The sequence below is a fragment of the Erpetoichthys calabaricus genome, chromosome 7 (genome assembly GCF_900747795.2).
Source record: "Erpetoichthys calabaricus chromosome 7, fErpCal1.3, whole genome shotgun sequence".
Taxonomy (NCBI): Eukaryota; Metazoa; Chordata; class Cladistia; order Polypteriformes; family Polypteridae; genus Erpetoichthys; species Erpetoichthys calabaricus.
Genome location: NC_041400.2, coordinates 167,890,915 through 167,907,632, shown reverse-complemented (window position 1 = coordinate 167,907,632; position 16,718 = coordinate 167,890,915). Strand labels below are relative to the sequence as shown.

Below are 16,718 nucleotides of genomic sequence, written 5' to 3'. Positions count from 1 at the left end.
TACAGTAGTCAAAACATGCAAACCCAGTGCTGCAACACCAATCACCCCACAAGTCCAGGCCAACACACAATGCCTTTCCTCTCTTCAGGCTGCCTCTTTCCTCTCCCAGACCTCGTCCTCTTCCACCTGACTCCAGCCCTGAATGAAGGGAGGCGGCCCCTTTTATGTTCCCCCAGGTGTGTTCTGGCAATCTTCCACCGACACGCCCCAGTGTGGCGGAAGTGCCGGCTGTATCCCCGGAAGCACTCCGGGTGTCCCTGCTCCTCTTTCCTCCAGTCCTCTTGGGTGTCCCGACTGGGTACCACCCCTAGCCGCATGCCACTATATATATAATCTCTATCACAGCGCTAATGCACCACTCATTTGACACTGATTCAATTTTTTGAGAGAAGCATACATAGCAAAAAACTTTTATGTGTCCTACTAAACCAAATGCAGCCATATGCCACTTGAACATGACCTGTGCTTGAACGCTAGAATCAGAATCATCTGGAAATTTATCCTTGCCAACTGATTTTACTTTAGCTTTTATGCAACCATTATCCTATCTCTAGGATGAAAAGATGAATGACAGCATCAACCCAGCATGTCAATGGAAAGAAAGCAAAGTCACAGACGTAATAAGCATTTGGGGTGGCTATCACTAGCAAATCCAGCCAGTCTGATGTATTGTCTGCTGGAAATGATGTGCCTCAAGCACATATTTTTCCCAAGATAGTTTTGCAAACAGGCATTAACGTAAGTAATTGGGCATCCCCTATGACATTTTGAAATTGTTACACCTCTCTTTTAGCATCAAAACCCTCCACAGTGTTGTACAAAAATAAACAACTGAATTGAAAACTAAATAAATCCCAGCCAATCCTAGTTCAGTTTTACAAAGTCACAATTGATAGTGTAATCACATTCTTCATTGTTGTGTGGTTTGTTTCAGCCACGGCACACTCCAAATCTAAATTACAGCGTGTTTTGAGGTCTACTGAGAAAATAATTGGCCGTGCTGTTCCATCTGTGGCAGACCAGTATACACCTCGTGTCACTAACCATGTCATAAAGATCACCACGGACTCATCTCACCCAGCTCATCATTTATTCTAAAAACTCCCCTCTGGAAAATGCTTCAGGTCGATTAAAACATATACCATATGAAGATGTGTGTTTACAGTATATGTACAGTACATGTACGTGTGTGTACGTGCATACACACTATACGCACACTTCATTTGCACATCTCCTTTATAATTGTACTATTCTTGCAACTCTGTTTGAAGTTTTTCTTTTTAACTTTTGTTATTTATGTCATTTGTATGTGATGTTATGTTCTGTTATAAGCAGCTCCATATCTACCACGTCAAATTCTAGTACATTAAGTACTGGCGAGTAAAAGTGATTATGAATCTGAATGGTTTCTGTCTCTCAGCATCAGAGTCCTACTTTTAAATCACAGTCTGGGGAGCGTGCGTGTGCATGTGCGTTTTGGGGTTTGCACGCGCTCCCTCTGTGGATGTGGATTTTGCTGGGTACTTGGCTTACCTCTTAAATTGACTGGTAACTCCAAATTGGCCCAGTGAGTGTGAGTAAACATGTGCTAAGGAGAATTGGCCTGCCAGCCGGGGTTGAGCCCTGCCTTGTGCTGAATGTTATTAACATAGCCCCCACACTGTCTTTACCTCTACTGGATAAACATGTTTAGAAAATGGGGAAAAAATGGTTGAGTACTTTTCTCAAAATATATACATACATACATACATTTTTTCTGAATCATTAAATGGTAAACTTTGTAAATAACATATTTTTGAGAGGGAGAAAGTAAAGGAGGATGCAGACAGATGGGTACCCCGGCCGGGTTGGTTAGTAGTATTTTTCCCGGCCAGAAAGCCATTCCAGGAGACCATAGGCAGGCTGTCTTTCAGAGCCATGTGTTACCGTTAAATACACTGGGTGATAGCATCCCTCTGGCATGGCTCCTGCTTTCATGCCCACAGGGCTACATGGGAGTTGTAGGTCTGATGGACAGCCCTGTTGGGGTCCTCGAGCGCTGCTACAGGGAGCTGTTGGGGGCAGGCTTCACAGATGGGGAGGTTCTGCTGGAGTCAGAAGTGCTTCCTGGTTACAGTGCTAATGTGCCAGAAGTACTTCTTGGTCCAGGATAAAAATGGTCACTCCACCTTTCCCAGGTGACTCAGAGTTGGGCGTGGAGTTGACAAAGCTTATCTGTGAGGCCTGGAGGAGAAGTAATAATTATTTACATTTATGTATTGATTTTCATACTACTCAAAGCATTTTACATACAGTGGGAAACCACTTGAACCGTCACCAATGTGCAGCATCCTCATGATGATGTGATGGCAGCCATTTTGTGCCAGTGTGCTCATTTCACATTGGCTATTGACACCCACTGCACGCCCAACCTACCTGAAAAGGGGTCTCTCTTTGAACTGCCTTTCCCAAGGTTTCTTCCATTTTTCCCTACTAGGTTTTTTTGGGAGTTTTTCCTTGTCTTCTTAGAGAGTCAAGGCTGGGGGTCTGTCAAGAGGCAGGGCCTGTTAAAGCCCATTGCGGCACTTCCTGTGTGATTTTGGGCTATACAAAAATAAACTGTATTGTATTATTGTATTAGGTGTTTAAAGGATGAGGGATAGTTAGTCAGTTAGAGACAGGGAAGATTAGGGGTCCAGAATGACTAGACCAAAAAGGACAATTTAGTCTGGACATCAGGATACACCCTGCTCATTACGAAGGTTGCCAGGACCACAGCTTTATGTCTCATTCAAAGGACAGCACCATTTTTTTGCATGGTGTTCCCATCACTGCACTGGGGCATTGGGATCCTAATTCAGACAATGGGGGATAAACACCCCCTGATGGCATCACCAACGCCTCTTCCAGTAGCAGCCCAAGCTTTTCCTTGATGGTGTCCCATCACAGTGTTGGCAGGGCCACTAATGCTTAGGTGGATGAATTGCTTGTGGTATGAATGCTAGCCAAGAAAGAATGAAGGGCAATTGGATTTGTGGGTTGAGAAGAGGCCTGTAAAAGGTATTTTGAGGGGGGGGGGGGGACACTATTTGAAGCAGGAACTGTGTTGGTTCAGTTGTGTCTAGGTTTTGGGGTTCACTGACACCCCCTACAGTCCACTATATGTTTTATTGTATTGTTGATTTGCTTGTTAAATTATTCTTTTAAAATTTCTAGCTTTCTGATACTCTGGAAAAGGCGAGACGTGAGATCCAAAGGCTCCATTCTGAAAGAGAACGATACGAAGAATCTATGAAAAGGGCATTCATGCGTGGGGTGTGTGCGTTGAATATGGAGGCTTTAAGCATGTTTAATGGGAGAGAATCTAGAGCTGAGCATGGTAAGGACTTCATACTTTATATTTTGCATATGTTCTATTTTCACCATCACTACTTAAAATATAGAACCAATCATTAGTTTATATTTTTATTGGACTTTGAAAATAAAATATGATAATGTAAAGTTGTTTTTGCTCTGTCACTTTATCTAAAGTTGTTCAATGATAATGTGTACATTTGAATTTCAACTTATCACACTGTGCTGTTTGATTGCATTCTGCTGTCTGTCCAATAGTAAAGCTTAACCTCTCTCTTGAGCTGTGCAGTTCAACCCAAGCAGGTGTGTAACATGACTGGTGCTGAGAGTTTAATAGAGATTAAGCCCTGACTGCCTGGTCTGCAGTGACGGGTGATCATGCCAGCCTGCTTTTGTTTTTTTCAGTGCCAGGAAAGGTGCTGTACCACTGGTACACCTTATTAGCTGAATCAGTGAGTTCAATCAGGTGTGCTGTTTTTGGAATTTAACAAAAACATGAATGACAGAGGTGCCTCAAGGAAAGGTTTGGAAACTAGATCAGTTGTGTTTTAGCCATTTCACATGTTACATTTTGTACAACACAAAAAAATCTTGCTGCTTTTTATTTACCGTATGTACAAACATATAAGTCGGGTCTTGAACCCCGAAAAATCAATCATAAAATCAGACCCCGACTTATATACGCCCGTTCAAAAATGTGACACTTATTTATGTATTTTCTTCTTGCCTCCTCCAATCTCGCACCAGTTTCTCAGATGCATCGAATTTTGTTGCAGCAGCACAGTTACCAATTTCTTTTGTTAATTCAACCACGTTTAATTTAAAACCAGCTTCATATTTTCTTCTGATCGAACGCTCCATCATACAAAAAAAAACAGAAATCAGCGCAAACATCACTTTGGAATAGTTTGGGTATTACCGTGTGGTCACGTAGGCACATTATATATTATATTATATTATATTATATTATATTATATTATATTATATTATATTATATTATATTATATTATAGAGAGAGAGAGGGGTTAGGAGCATGAGCTGATGCAGCGCCCACATAGGAAAAAAAAGGCAGTGTGCTCCATGGTTACTGTCTCAGGTGGGCGTTAGCATATCATAATCTCTTGGACCAATAGCTTGAGTTTTTCGCATTTGACTTATACGACCGACATTATAACATACCAGAAATTATACGATAAAATCAAGTCCCAACTTATCTGCGGGAGAACTTATCCGTGAGTATATACAGTAATTAATATTTACAGTACTTAAGTTTATTGTAATGTTATATAGGGTTGCTTAAAGCAACACAGATACCTAGGCTGTCCAAGAAAATTATTTTTAAAGCTAAAACCTTTAAACAGTGCTGTACAGTCATTGGGAACCCCTCTTAATTCTTTGGATTTTTGTTTATCATTGGCTGAGCTTTCAGTGTAGCAACTTCCTTTTAATATATGGCATGCCTTATGGAAACAGTAGTATTTCAGCAGTGACATTAAGTTTATTGGATTAACAGAAAATATGCAATATGCATCATAACAAAATTAGACAGGTGCATAAATTTGGGCACCCCAACAGATATATTACATCAATACTTAGTTGAGCCTCCTTTTGCAAATAAAACAGTCTCCAGAGGCCTCCTATAGCCTTTGATGAGTGTCTGGATTCTGGATGGAGGTGCATTTGACCATTCTTTCATACAAAATCTCTCCAGTTCAGTTAAATTTGATGGCAGCCGAGCATGGACAGCCTGCTTCAAATCATCCCATAAATTTTCAATGATATTCAAGTCAGGGGACTGTGATGGCCATTCCAGAACATTGTACTTCTCACTTTGCATTGATGCCTTTGTAGATTTCAAACTGTGTTTTGGGTGATTGTCTTGTTGGAATATCCAACCCTTGCGTAACTTCAACTTTGTGACTGATGCTTGAACATTATCCTGAATAATTTGTTGATATTGGGTTGAATTTATCCGACCCTCAACTTTAACAAGGGCCCCAGTCCCTGATCTACCCACTCAGCCCCACAGCAAGATGGAACCTTCACCAAATTTGACAGTAAGTAGCAAGTGTTTTTCTTGGAATGCGGTGTTCTTATTCGCCATGCAAAGCGCTTTTTGTTATGACCAGATAACTCAATTTTTGTCTCATCAGTCCAAAGCACTTTGTTCCAAAATGAATCTGGCATGTCTAAATGAGCATTTGCATACAACAAGCGACTCTGTTTGTGGTGTGAGTGCAGAAAGGGCTTCTTTCTCATCACCCTGCCATACAGATATTCTTTGTGCAAATTGCGCTGAATTGTAGAACGATGTACAGATACACCATCTGCAGCAAGATGTTCTTGCAGGTCTTTGGAGGTGACCTGTGGGTTGTCTGTAACCATTCTCACAATCCTGCGCATATGCCGCACCTGAATTTTCTTGGCCTGCCAGACCTGCTGGGTTTAACAGCAACTGTGCCTGTGGCCTTCCATTTCCTGATTACTTTCCTTACAGTTCAAACTGACAGTTTAAACCTCTGAGATAGCTTTTTGTAGCCTTCCCCTAAACTGTGATATTGGACAATCTGTTTTCAGATCTTTTGAGAGTTGCTTTGAGGATCCCATGCTGTCCCTCTTCAGAGGAGAGTCAAAGGGAAGCACAACTTGCAATTGACCACCTTAAATACCGTTTCTCATGATTGGACACACCTGTCTATGAAGTTCAAGGTTTAACGAGCTAATCCAACCAATTTGATGTTGCAAGTAATCAGCTTTGAGCAGTTACATGCATTCAAATCAGCAAAATTACAAGGGACCCAAATTTTTGCACAGCCAGTTTTTCACATTTGATTTAATTTCATACTACTAAATACTGCTTCACTGAAAATCTTTGTTTGGAAAACACCCCAGTACTCAGATGTTCCTAGGAAATGAAAGACATGCCACTGTTATCTTTTTTGTTGAAAGTAGAGTCAGTTATTATGCAGGCTAAGAGAGGTTCCCAAAGTTTTTCATATGACTGTATATGCATTGTAATGTGTTTGTGGATAAATATTGTTGATGTTGCTGGATACGTATTATTATGATGTCTCTGCTGCTGCTTCACTTGTTCCATATGTTCATTTTTTCCCTTCATTGTGTATCAAATGAATACTCCACCAAGAATAATATATTTTTGTGTGTTACTTACCCCGCGTAGTTTATAGTAATGGCCAGTATTTGATTCTTATATTTTCATGCAGAATGCCACAGCAAAGTTTCTCATATAAACTAGGTGGTCCACTGGACAGCAACAAACAGTATGAAAAAAGACCAGGGGCCTCATGCATAACGCCATGCATAGAATTCACACTAAAACATGGTGTATGGACAAAAGTAGAAATGTTCATACGCAAAAAAAATTCAGATGCATAAATCTGTGCGAACACCAACTTCCATGTTCTTCTGCTCCATAAGTCCCGGTCAGTGTGAAAAGTAACAAATGTGCACGCACCTGCTGCCACTCCCTAATTCCTCCCAGAATTACGCCTCTCTGAATATGCAAATCAATATAAATAGCCCTTTAGCTCAGTGTTCTGTGAAAAGACAATGGTAAAAGCACGGGGAAAAATCGAAGAATTTCAGCGAATACCAAGTGGATGCAAGGAAAAACGTACTATTTGTTGGTTTAAACTGTGGTATAAATAACAAAAGGAATTTGTTCGAGTGACATAGAGTGTTGGAGAAACTCGAAAGCTCAAGTTCACAAAGTTGTGCAGTGCCCAAAATAAAAAAGAAGTTGTCAGATATCAAAGTCGCTGTGAAAAGGTGAGTTGTAGCCCACCGTCTGAGTGTCATATGAAAGCTTATTAGGGTACAGAGGAAAAAAAAAAAACAGAAATAGGGACACAGATGGGGGGGAAAAAAGCTTGAAATGTCAACTTTAATCTCAAATGTTTCCACTTTAATCACGTAGTTTATTTTGTCATTAAAGTAGAACATCATAAACTTCATCTTAAAATCATTTAATTTACTAGTTTCCCAAATCCCATCGTAACTAAAGTAGCATGTTAAATGCTTTGTTTTGTATGTGTTCTTCTATGTGCTCTATGTGTATGAATCACTACATGTTTCTTAAACGGACTTTCTCTTCCTCCGACAGGACACAAAATCCATTACATTCGTGATATTACAGTTCTCTGAATAATTTAAATACTGAGATGTATACCTGATATCATTTCAGTATCCATATCAATTAAAGCATGTATTAAATATGGGAACACGCTTGTGCAGTGATAGTGACGAACTCGTACCCCATCCAGAGATTGTTGATGAAATAATTTGTTGCAGCATTGCTGTGTCTTTCAAACGTATTAACCCCCAATGCCTTTCCTTCCTTTTCTTTGTCCAAGTACCCAATCACCAGACAATCAGCTCTGTAATAGGTCACAAGCCATCTGTAAGCTTAGAAAGCTGATTCTTCAAAACTTTTAAGGAACATTGAAATTTCTTCATAGTACATGTTTAATTATTCTATCCATCTGTCCTTCCAGTGTCACGCCAGCCCCAGCAAGAAAACAGCGCGAGGCAGGGGCAGTCCGTGAATGGGGCACCAGCTCCTTGCTAGCGCTGCAACACCGTGTCCTCACATGTTTAATTATTAAAAATATAGATTATTTAAATGAAGTTAACATTTTATCTGTATAATGTAATAAACATATTTTGCTGCATTTCATCTTAAAAATGATATCGTCATCATATGTACATACGTGCTTAATAAAGTGGCTCAGGTTGTGTAATATAACTGTATCGCAAGTTTACAGTGAGGTAATTGTACTTATAAGTACAAACAGTTCTACAAGGAGCACTTGATGGACTGAATGATTGCGTTTATAGTTATTGGGATAAAACTGTTTCTGAACCGCGAGGTCTGTATAGGAAAGGCTTTGAATCGTTTGCCGTATGGGAGCAGTTCCATAGACCGTGCGCTTGGCTGGGGCAGCGTGTGCTTGATGCTGTATATAGATAATTCTCTCTCCGATCAGCTGCTGTAGAGCTATGATTCCACACTCAGATACAGTGGGATAAATACTCCGAGTGGTGCAGTGAGAGAAATATGGAAAAAGATGATCCGATGTGGCAACCCCTAACGGGAGTAGCTGAAAGAAGAAGAAGAAGGTGAAGTGAGAGTAACAACTCTAAAGCAGCTATGGTATTTGGAGTCGTTTGGCCATTCCGTGGACCATTATATTGTTACAGGTTAATTACAATCAGATGCCTTAAACTAATAAACAATATGCAGTTAAATTCAGTGTATATGATAAAGCCGCGTCAGGGATGTGGATCTAAAAAAGAAAGGGAAATCACACTGGAACAAAAGCACTGCTTTGACGCTGGGAGCCGCCAGTTTGCAAAACCATGCGGTGAACTTGCGTACGCCAGGGTATGAGCTAGCGTAAAAATGTGCGTGGCTTTACGCCAAGTTTAGGTTTTACACATCACAATTTGAGCGTGGAAATGGGAGTACACAATATTTTTGTGCGTACGCACCTGTTATACATGATGCCCCTGGACACTTGTGCTACATAATCTACACGTCAAGTCATCCAGTTGTATGCTTACAATGTCCCAAACACACATACTTTCACTAAAACATTGTTAAATATCCCACCTCCAGAAAATAGTTACTGATAATTAAACCCGTTGCTTAATGGCATGGCTTTCGACAGAATGAGAATGCCAACAACAGACATTTCGAAAACTGTTGATTTTCTTTTTTCAAAGGGCACCATCAAAATGTTTTGTTGACCTTGACAGATCGACATTTACTGAGACCTTCACCTTTCTTAATTTTTTGATATTGTATAATGGACACAGGTTAGCTGATTATGTGTTGGCTCATTTTATATCTCATTTTTTTCTGACTGCTAATTTAAGACAAAAAGAAATAATTAAGGGGCCCAAGTCTTAAATGGCAAGACAATTAAAATTAGGGCAAAAAGTAATTAGCAACAAAAAACTGGTCAGTAATTGGGAAAAGGGTTAGAATGAAAACCAGAATGAAATCCGGCAGCCACAATAGCACTTCTTATAAAGTGTACATACACACAAAATGTGGCTTGAAATGTGCATACACAAACAGCAGGGTTTATAAAAGAAAACTTGACAGGCACATGCATAGTATTTACAGCAGTTGTGACCCATGAGTACGTAACATTTCAGAGAATCTGGGAAATGTCAACACCCTTGATCAAGTAGGGAAATGCAGGCAAACCAGTTACACCTCAGAAACAATGAATATCATACACAGACTGAATTTCAGTTCACTTTTAACAGGTCCAATGCTGCACAATTACACTGAGGAACCTTTTTTTTTTTTTTGTTTTTTCGTAAGTTTATATTGGCTGCCTGTTGTCAGTTTTCAGGGAACTGGTCAACAGGTCAGGGATATATCAGCCAAGCTTCTCTCCTTCATACCCGCTGTGCTGGAAGCCATTAACAGACCAGGGAGGCACTACATCCAGTTATCGTATGGTGTGAGTGCACATACATAAAACATGTTTTTGTCAACATAAAAGGGCAAGTTTCAGCAGTGTCTGTTTCTCCTAACGTATTTGGAGCACTTTACTGCACTCGTATTGCAATAAGGCTTGTTGGTGAGGTAACTGGCCCTCAGTGTTTCATATGGCCTGCACAATTCATTGTAACAGCAATCATATTGTTACATATGCCAAGTAATGGTGACTTAGATGCTGGTGCCTTATGCTTTTGCCGGTACCCCAGAACCCAAAGGAGAGCTGCTATAATGTTGTGCGTGATCTTGTGTGCTCAGTTGTGGAGGTCATCCAGATAATCTTCAATGCAGGTGGCAGGGTCTTGGTGCATCAGCTGGGAGGCTGCTCTGTCAGCCAGTGTTGTTCTGTGGCATCGTGATTGCATATGTAGGTTAATAAGCGTGCTCCATATATGAAGATGCTGTAGCAGAAAGAAGGAAGTGGTTTAGGGCAAAGGGCACACTTTGTGGTCCATGTTCAAAATTATCTGCCTTCTACTTTTTAATCCAATATCTACAGGGCTGTAATAGCTAAATGATGGTAAACTCTATTTCAAAAAGAAAGAGATCAATTTTCACTTTGCAAGTTCAGTTTTCAGGAAGATGCCTGAGAGACGAGACGTTCCACGTGCCTACCCGGATGGGCTTCCTGAAATTGGGACCTGAGTGCTGCTGTGCATCAGGTGACGCCTCAGCACCACACCAGTTCAGTTCTGACCCCCAACAGCCCTGACCCCTTTGGGTTTCTGACAGTTTTGACTCTTCCTGGTATGGGGCTCCCAAGGGATGTCCCCCATCCCATTCATAATGCGAGCAGAGCTATTCCTGTGGAGAGCAGAAAGGAGTCCTTTCTGTTGTCTCAGAGCTGCATGAAGTTTTTTTTTTTACAGCTATTCAATCCTGCCACCAACCCCCATGATTTCCCTGCAAGTTGGAGGACCGCTTGCAAGGCCGGATGCAGTTTAACGTCATACCCAGGACATATGCTATATGGTTGCGAGACATGGACGCTATTCAGTGACCTGAAATGAAGACTGGACTCCTTCGGTATCTGTCTCTCTTCGGTGAAGACTGCTAGTACTGCTGATTTGTGTCGAATGAACGGTTGCTCATGGAGTACTGAATGAAGCACATTACTTGCATTGTGAGGGAGCGTCAGTTACAGAGCGATCTTGACATCATGTGGCGCGATTCCCAGAGGGTGATCCGACTCGCAGAATTCTCATTGTTGAGGATCCGAGTGGGTGGGCCAAGCCATGGGGATGCCCACATAACGCCTGGCTGTGGCAGATAGAGGGTCATTTCTGGAGAGTGGGACTGGATGGAGTGTCTGCCTGGGGGGTTGCCAACCAGGATCCCAAGCTGTTTTGTCATGTGGTGGGTGCAGCAAAGGGCTGTGTCCAGTGCATGCTCCCCAACCTGACCTGAAGTTCAATTTTGATACCAGAAAATCATTTTAATGGGATTTTCTTCGTAGTAAAGTGACATAAGTAATATTGATGCAGAATTATCTGTCCTCTTATTAAATAAAGGAAGATAATACAATTGCTAAAATACTGTGCAATTAACTTGATATGGAGAAATTAATAAATAACAAAATCCAGAATTATAGGTGATAGCAGCTTACCTTTGGTATTACTTATATGTATATTAAATCTTTGACCTTTTTTTTTTTTTTTCCTCCTCATCACTTGCCCCTTTTAATTTTGTTTTGTCATCTTGTCATTGTAGATCCATAACCTTTCAGAGCTAGCAGGCACTTTGACAGCTCGGTGACATCTTTTGCCACCACAAATATCTAAGGATTGGTTATTTCTGCACTATCAAAGAGCCGATGACAGAGGTTAGACACTCATGGCTTTCCTGACCACCTGTCCAATGTGTGTCTGATATTTGTGTATTGTTAGTTATGTGTGAAGCATGTAGATGAAAAATCTGAAAGCTGTTGGATTGCAGAGATTTTCAGCTACTCATTTCAATGTCCAAGCTGACATAGTGCCAATGGATTAATGGGAAATACTGTTTTCTAAATATTTTTGTTTAAATGTTCAGCTTTTTAGAAATGCATCCATCCTTTTATTTATAGCCAATGTCATACGGAATAATCGCAGCATTAATAAACGAGTTCATGAAAATTCAGAGCTAATAAATTAGTAGCACATTTCAAAAAGAATAAAATCCATAGATCTAATTGTTAATGGAAAATATTCTTATCTAGGTCTTGCAGCCCTGCACTGGACTAAGCAGTTTCAGAACATGCATGATAGGTCCAAATTACATTCTTTTTAGAATACTCGGTTTGTTACCTTCTTTAAAATTTAATATTCAGGTTTGCCGTTGGATGTATTTGGCTTTTGGGCAAATTTGTCTGCAAAACTGAATTAACAGGACAATATATATTTTTACTTTTCAAAAAATGTAATGATGCTGTTAAAATGATGGGTTTCTCTGCCATGGCCATGTCTTTTAAGAAAGCTGTAAAACATCCATAAAGGCCCATTTCATGTATAGTTCACTTAGGCCAATGTAAATCAGTTGTATGAATGTAATCGTGCTCATCACGTGGTCCTAATGTAGACGATGGCCAAGTGTGCCTCTGAAACACAGTCACCACTGTAATGGTATTAACTAACATATTGTGTCAGCAGCACCCTCTCAATTAAACGTCTATACACACACACACAGTATTTGTGATTCCAAAGCTCTACATCAGGGGTTCTCAGACTCGGTCCTGGGGACCCTCTGTGGCTGCAGGTTTTTGTTCCAACCAGACTGACAATCAGTGATCCTAATTGATCTCATTTAATTAGCTGGTCTTTTATCTCTTCTCTTATTCTACTTTCAGAAAACTGCAATAGTCTGATTTTTACATAAAATATAGTATTTCTGTTTTTTAAATATCTTTAAATGCTTAACTAAGTTTTTTCTCTATTATTTTGACTTTTTTCTGCGTAGTTTGCTTCTTTCATTTAATCCTAATGATGACAATTAGAAAGAAGCAGAGCTGACACCTGGGAAAACAACACTGAATGATGGAAGGCTGCAACTACTTTAGCGTCAGACCCACTAATTAGTAAATAATGGATTAAATAACCAGAAAACCTGGAAAAGAACAATAAAAATCAGGATGAAAATATTGTTAAAAAGTTAAAAAAAAAAAAAAAAAATTTCCCATATAACTGCTTAACTCTTTAAGGGCTGAATATTTATTCCAAAACACGCAATTTTCTGAAAAGCACCTAAAGCAAGTGTCTCACACATAAATCAACCTGAAATATCAGTTTCTGGGTGCTGTGGCTGCCAGTTCACAGTCTCTTGTGGCTCGAGATGCGCAGGAATGCTGGCAGGAATGCGTCGCAGGCTGGCTGACAGGCTGTCTTCACATGATGGGGGCGGGAATAGCAGCAGCAGTCACAGCGCAATGCAATGTGGTGTGTAACTCGTGTTATTTTGAGTGGCGGTCTTCACCTACAAACGTGTTCAGCACCACAATTAGATGGAGATCAATCACCTGATTCTGGTACCTCACTTTTGTTTTCGATCTCGATCTCCAGATCAATAGCATCAGAATCGAGTCCAACAGGTCAGAGTCCAATTCAGTGATTGTCCATGGAATACTTTGCTTTTGTGCATTCGCTTCGATCTCCCACCAGATGTCGATGCCATTTTTGTCATTGTTTGCTCTTCACTACTCCTGCAAGCACATGGGAATCTCGGTCAAACCAATGAAGCTAACTTTCCTTTTAGCAAAGAGAGTCGAACTAAAATGTAATGGCAGGTTTTGTCACTATTTGCAGTTGCTTACTGCTCTCAACCCCTCCTGCTGACAAAAGACGACATCCGCCCTAAAAGAGTTAATAAGATTTAATAAAAATTTACCAAACTTCATTTTGTAATTTTTACTTTGAGTCCAAAACACAGAAACTGGGCAGTAACAGATCACACTCCATTAGGCTAACAGTCCAATTAAAAACAGAAGTTGGTTGGGACAAAAACCTGCTGCCACAGGGGGTCCCAGGACCAAGATTGACATCCACTGCTCACACAGTCATAGCAAATGACACTCTACAAACTGCCAGCTGGTGGAGAGTGCAGTACACCAGGCTGCATGCTGGTGGGGGAGATCGTAAGGGCAACTTGTGTAAGTGTAAGTCTGCCAATCTCCACAGTCCTTGCACTTATCTATATAACCAATTCCAGGACTGCTTGCTTTTATGTCCTGGTCCAAGTGTATTAATCTAACAAGAAAATATACCGTGCATTATGTGTCATTATGTGTAATGCAGCAACCTTTTCTTTGAAAACAATTACTTACTTTACCGTAGGTTCGTAGTGGTTCTGATCAGCTTGTGTGGATGATGCATCAAATACTGGCAGTATATTCAATTAATTTTTTTTCTTCATTGCTGTTATGAAACACAGAATTCAGCCAAAAATCAATTCTGCCCCTGTGATAAACTCATTTATTCAAGACTGAAGCATACCAAGGAAAATGACTAAAACAGCTTGATGATAATTTTGTTCCAAAGATATTCGGAATACACCAGGTATCTGAAAAAAATACAAGACATGCACATTATTTATGCTGGAATAAAAGTTTACTATGTCTCTAAGCAATGTGGCATGCACGTTAAAGAAGATATAAGTTGCAGTTAAGCCTTCAAACGCGCCATGAACTGAGATATATAATTGAACTGTCATGGCAGCCAACCCAGCAGATTCCTTAATGAGTATTTGCTACTCACTTGTTTGTCACTTTGAATGGCGCTAGGCCGGCAGTGTGACCTCCTGACTAAGCCCTTGAACTTCATTCCCCACCTTTAACATTCTGCGCGTCCCTGTGTGAGTCTTTATAGCCATGTAATTATAAAGCGTCTTTGCGTGATGCTCTATATAAAATAAAGGTTGGTCCTTTTCTTTTAGCATTTAATTATTTGTCAACTTTGATAGTTCACCATTTGGCAGAAATTGTATGTTGCACACAACACTTTATTTATTTTTTACAGTGCATAAAGATACAACACTCTTCAGTGTTTGATTAATCAGCTACCTATTGTGGTAACCTCAAGGTCTGGTGACATTCTAGGAGTCAACACATTTCCAGCGGTTTACAAACTCACAGCTGTAGGCGTCAAAATTAATGGATCTGCCATATCTGGTGCTGTATTTAGGTTAACCTTCTGAGGCACAGATAGCACAACAAAGCCTCTTCCTACAACGTTTATTGAGGATAGAGACCATGTTAGGAGGGATCTTGGGCTGTTTCTTGGCAGATGTTTCCCATTTCCTTCATGTCTTGTAAGTCTGCATTTGTGCACTGCTATCCTGATCACAGGATTTCACTCCATGTGCTTCATCTTGTGACTTAACTGGAGTTGAGTGTGTTTTTGGAGTTGTGCGATTGGGAATGGTCCATGCAGCTTCCCAGGTTTTTTGCCCAAATGAGCTGAATTTTAATAATGTCCATCATGCTGTTGGTCTTAAAGGTGACCATAGGACCAAATAATTGCATAACATCAAGTTGGCAGCCAAGTTGGTTGCTTTCTCCTTGTGTGGTGGACTGGGTTCAGACTTGTGTCCTGCTCGGGGAGTGATTTACAACTATTAGGGCACTGGGGATCATTCCTGATGCACATGTACTGTGCTTACCGTGGGTACAAGTTTGGTTCTGCTCTGTGGAGAATTCGCTTATGTTGTGGGCTCGGGTTTCCTCCCGCTGTTCAAAAACTTGTTTAATGAATCAAAAGTGGCCTGCTGTAAATGAGCAGTGCTGAGCACAAGTAATGTTGATCTGTCCAGGGTGGGTTTTGTCTGCCTTGGATGGAGACCCTAAGATAATTGGTGCACATGTTAACTTTCGTTTATGTTGATTGTGCAGTGACTTCAGAGAGCCTGAGCCTTTCCTAATTCACATTCCACAATAAATGAGAGAGTTTTATACCAAATCTGAAAGTGACACTGCTATGTGGATGGAATACGAGTCGATTTGCCACAAAAGCCACCCTGAGCAGATTCTCACACCGCCTACATAGATTTTAAAAAACAGAAGTGAATTCAGATAGTATTCAGACCCCATCACTTTTTTTTTCACATTTTGTTATTTTGCAGCCTTGCGCTAAAATCATTTAAATTATTTCCCCCCCATTAAGCAATACGGAATACCCTAGAATAACAAAGCAAAAAACAGAAAATTTTGAAAATGTGGTGCAACCATCTTTACATATCTGGATTTGGAGATTTTCTGCTGCTGCCTAACAGTGACCCTTCACGTTAAAAGGCTTTCTTATTTATAAAAAGTAGACTATGGTGACAGGCAAAGTAGCCAGAAATGGTGAGTGGGGCATATATTGAGGTTGCCTTTCTGGTGATTTATTTTCCCTTTTTTACGTTAGTTTCTATGATATAACCAGTGATGATTGAGTGATAAGTTGCAGCTCAGTGTTTATTTTTTAAGTTGTGTATTAGAAAGCCATTTCTGTGTAATTCATTTATACTTTTCACACAGAAAGAAACAACAGATATAGACGGGCCAAGAGAAAAACATCAAAAAAGAGAACACTGGAAATATGAAGATGCTGTGCAATTGTTGACCCCCGAGAGCGCAGAGAGCACAGACCGTTCTTAAGGACACGTAGCGAACACAGCAGACTGAAGCTCCAGTGTGAATGGGCCGATTTTGTTGCAAATGTTAGAGCTTCGGTTGTGATCATTTTAGAGTAACTAGAATCTTGATTTCTTTGCAAAGTCTTTGAGTGGACCTTTTACATTTGTTTTAGAATGCATATTGGAACTCAATATATCCACATTTTTTCTTTTGTTTTGAGTAAGCATGTATAAATTTGGCTACTATATGGATTTACAGAAGTCTGGG

At 40.3% G+C, this 16,718-nt stretch overlaps 1 protein-coding gene across 3 annotated transcripts in view; it reads left to right on the top strand.

Moving 5' to 3' along the window:
- The window catches only part of poc5 (POC5 centriolar protein homolog (Chlamydomonas)), a 68,140-nt gene that overhangs the window by 28,977 nt on the left and 22,445 nt on the right, over positions 1 to 16,718 (top strand). For all 3 annotated transcript variants that reach the window (XM_028805693.2, XM_051929514.1, XM_028805694.2), the window contains one exon: positions 3,196 to 3,358. In XM_028805693.2, the coding sequence (XP_028661526.2) occupies positions 3,196 to 3,358 (163 nt within the window). The remainder of the gene's footprint in view (positions 1 to 3,195; positions 3,359 to 16,718) is intronic.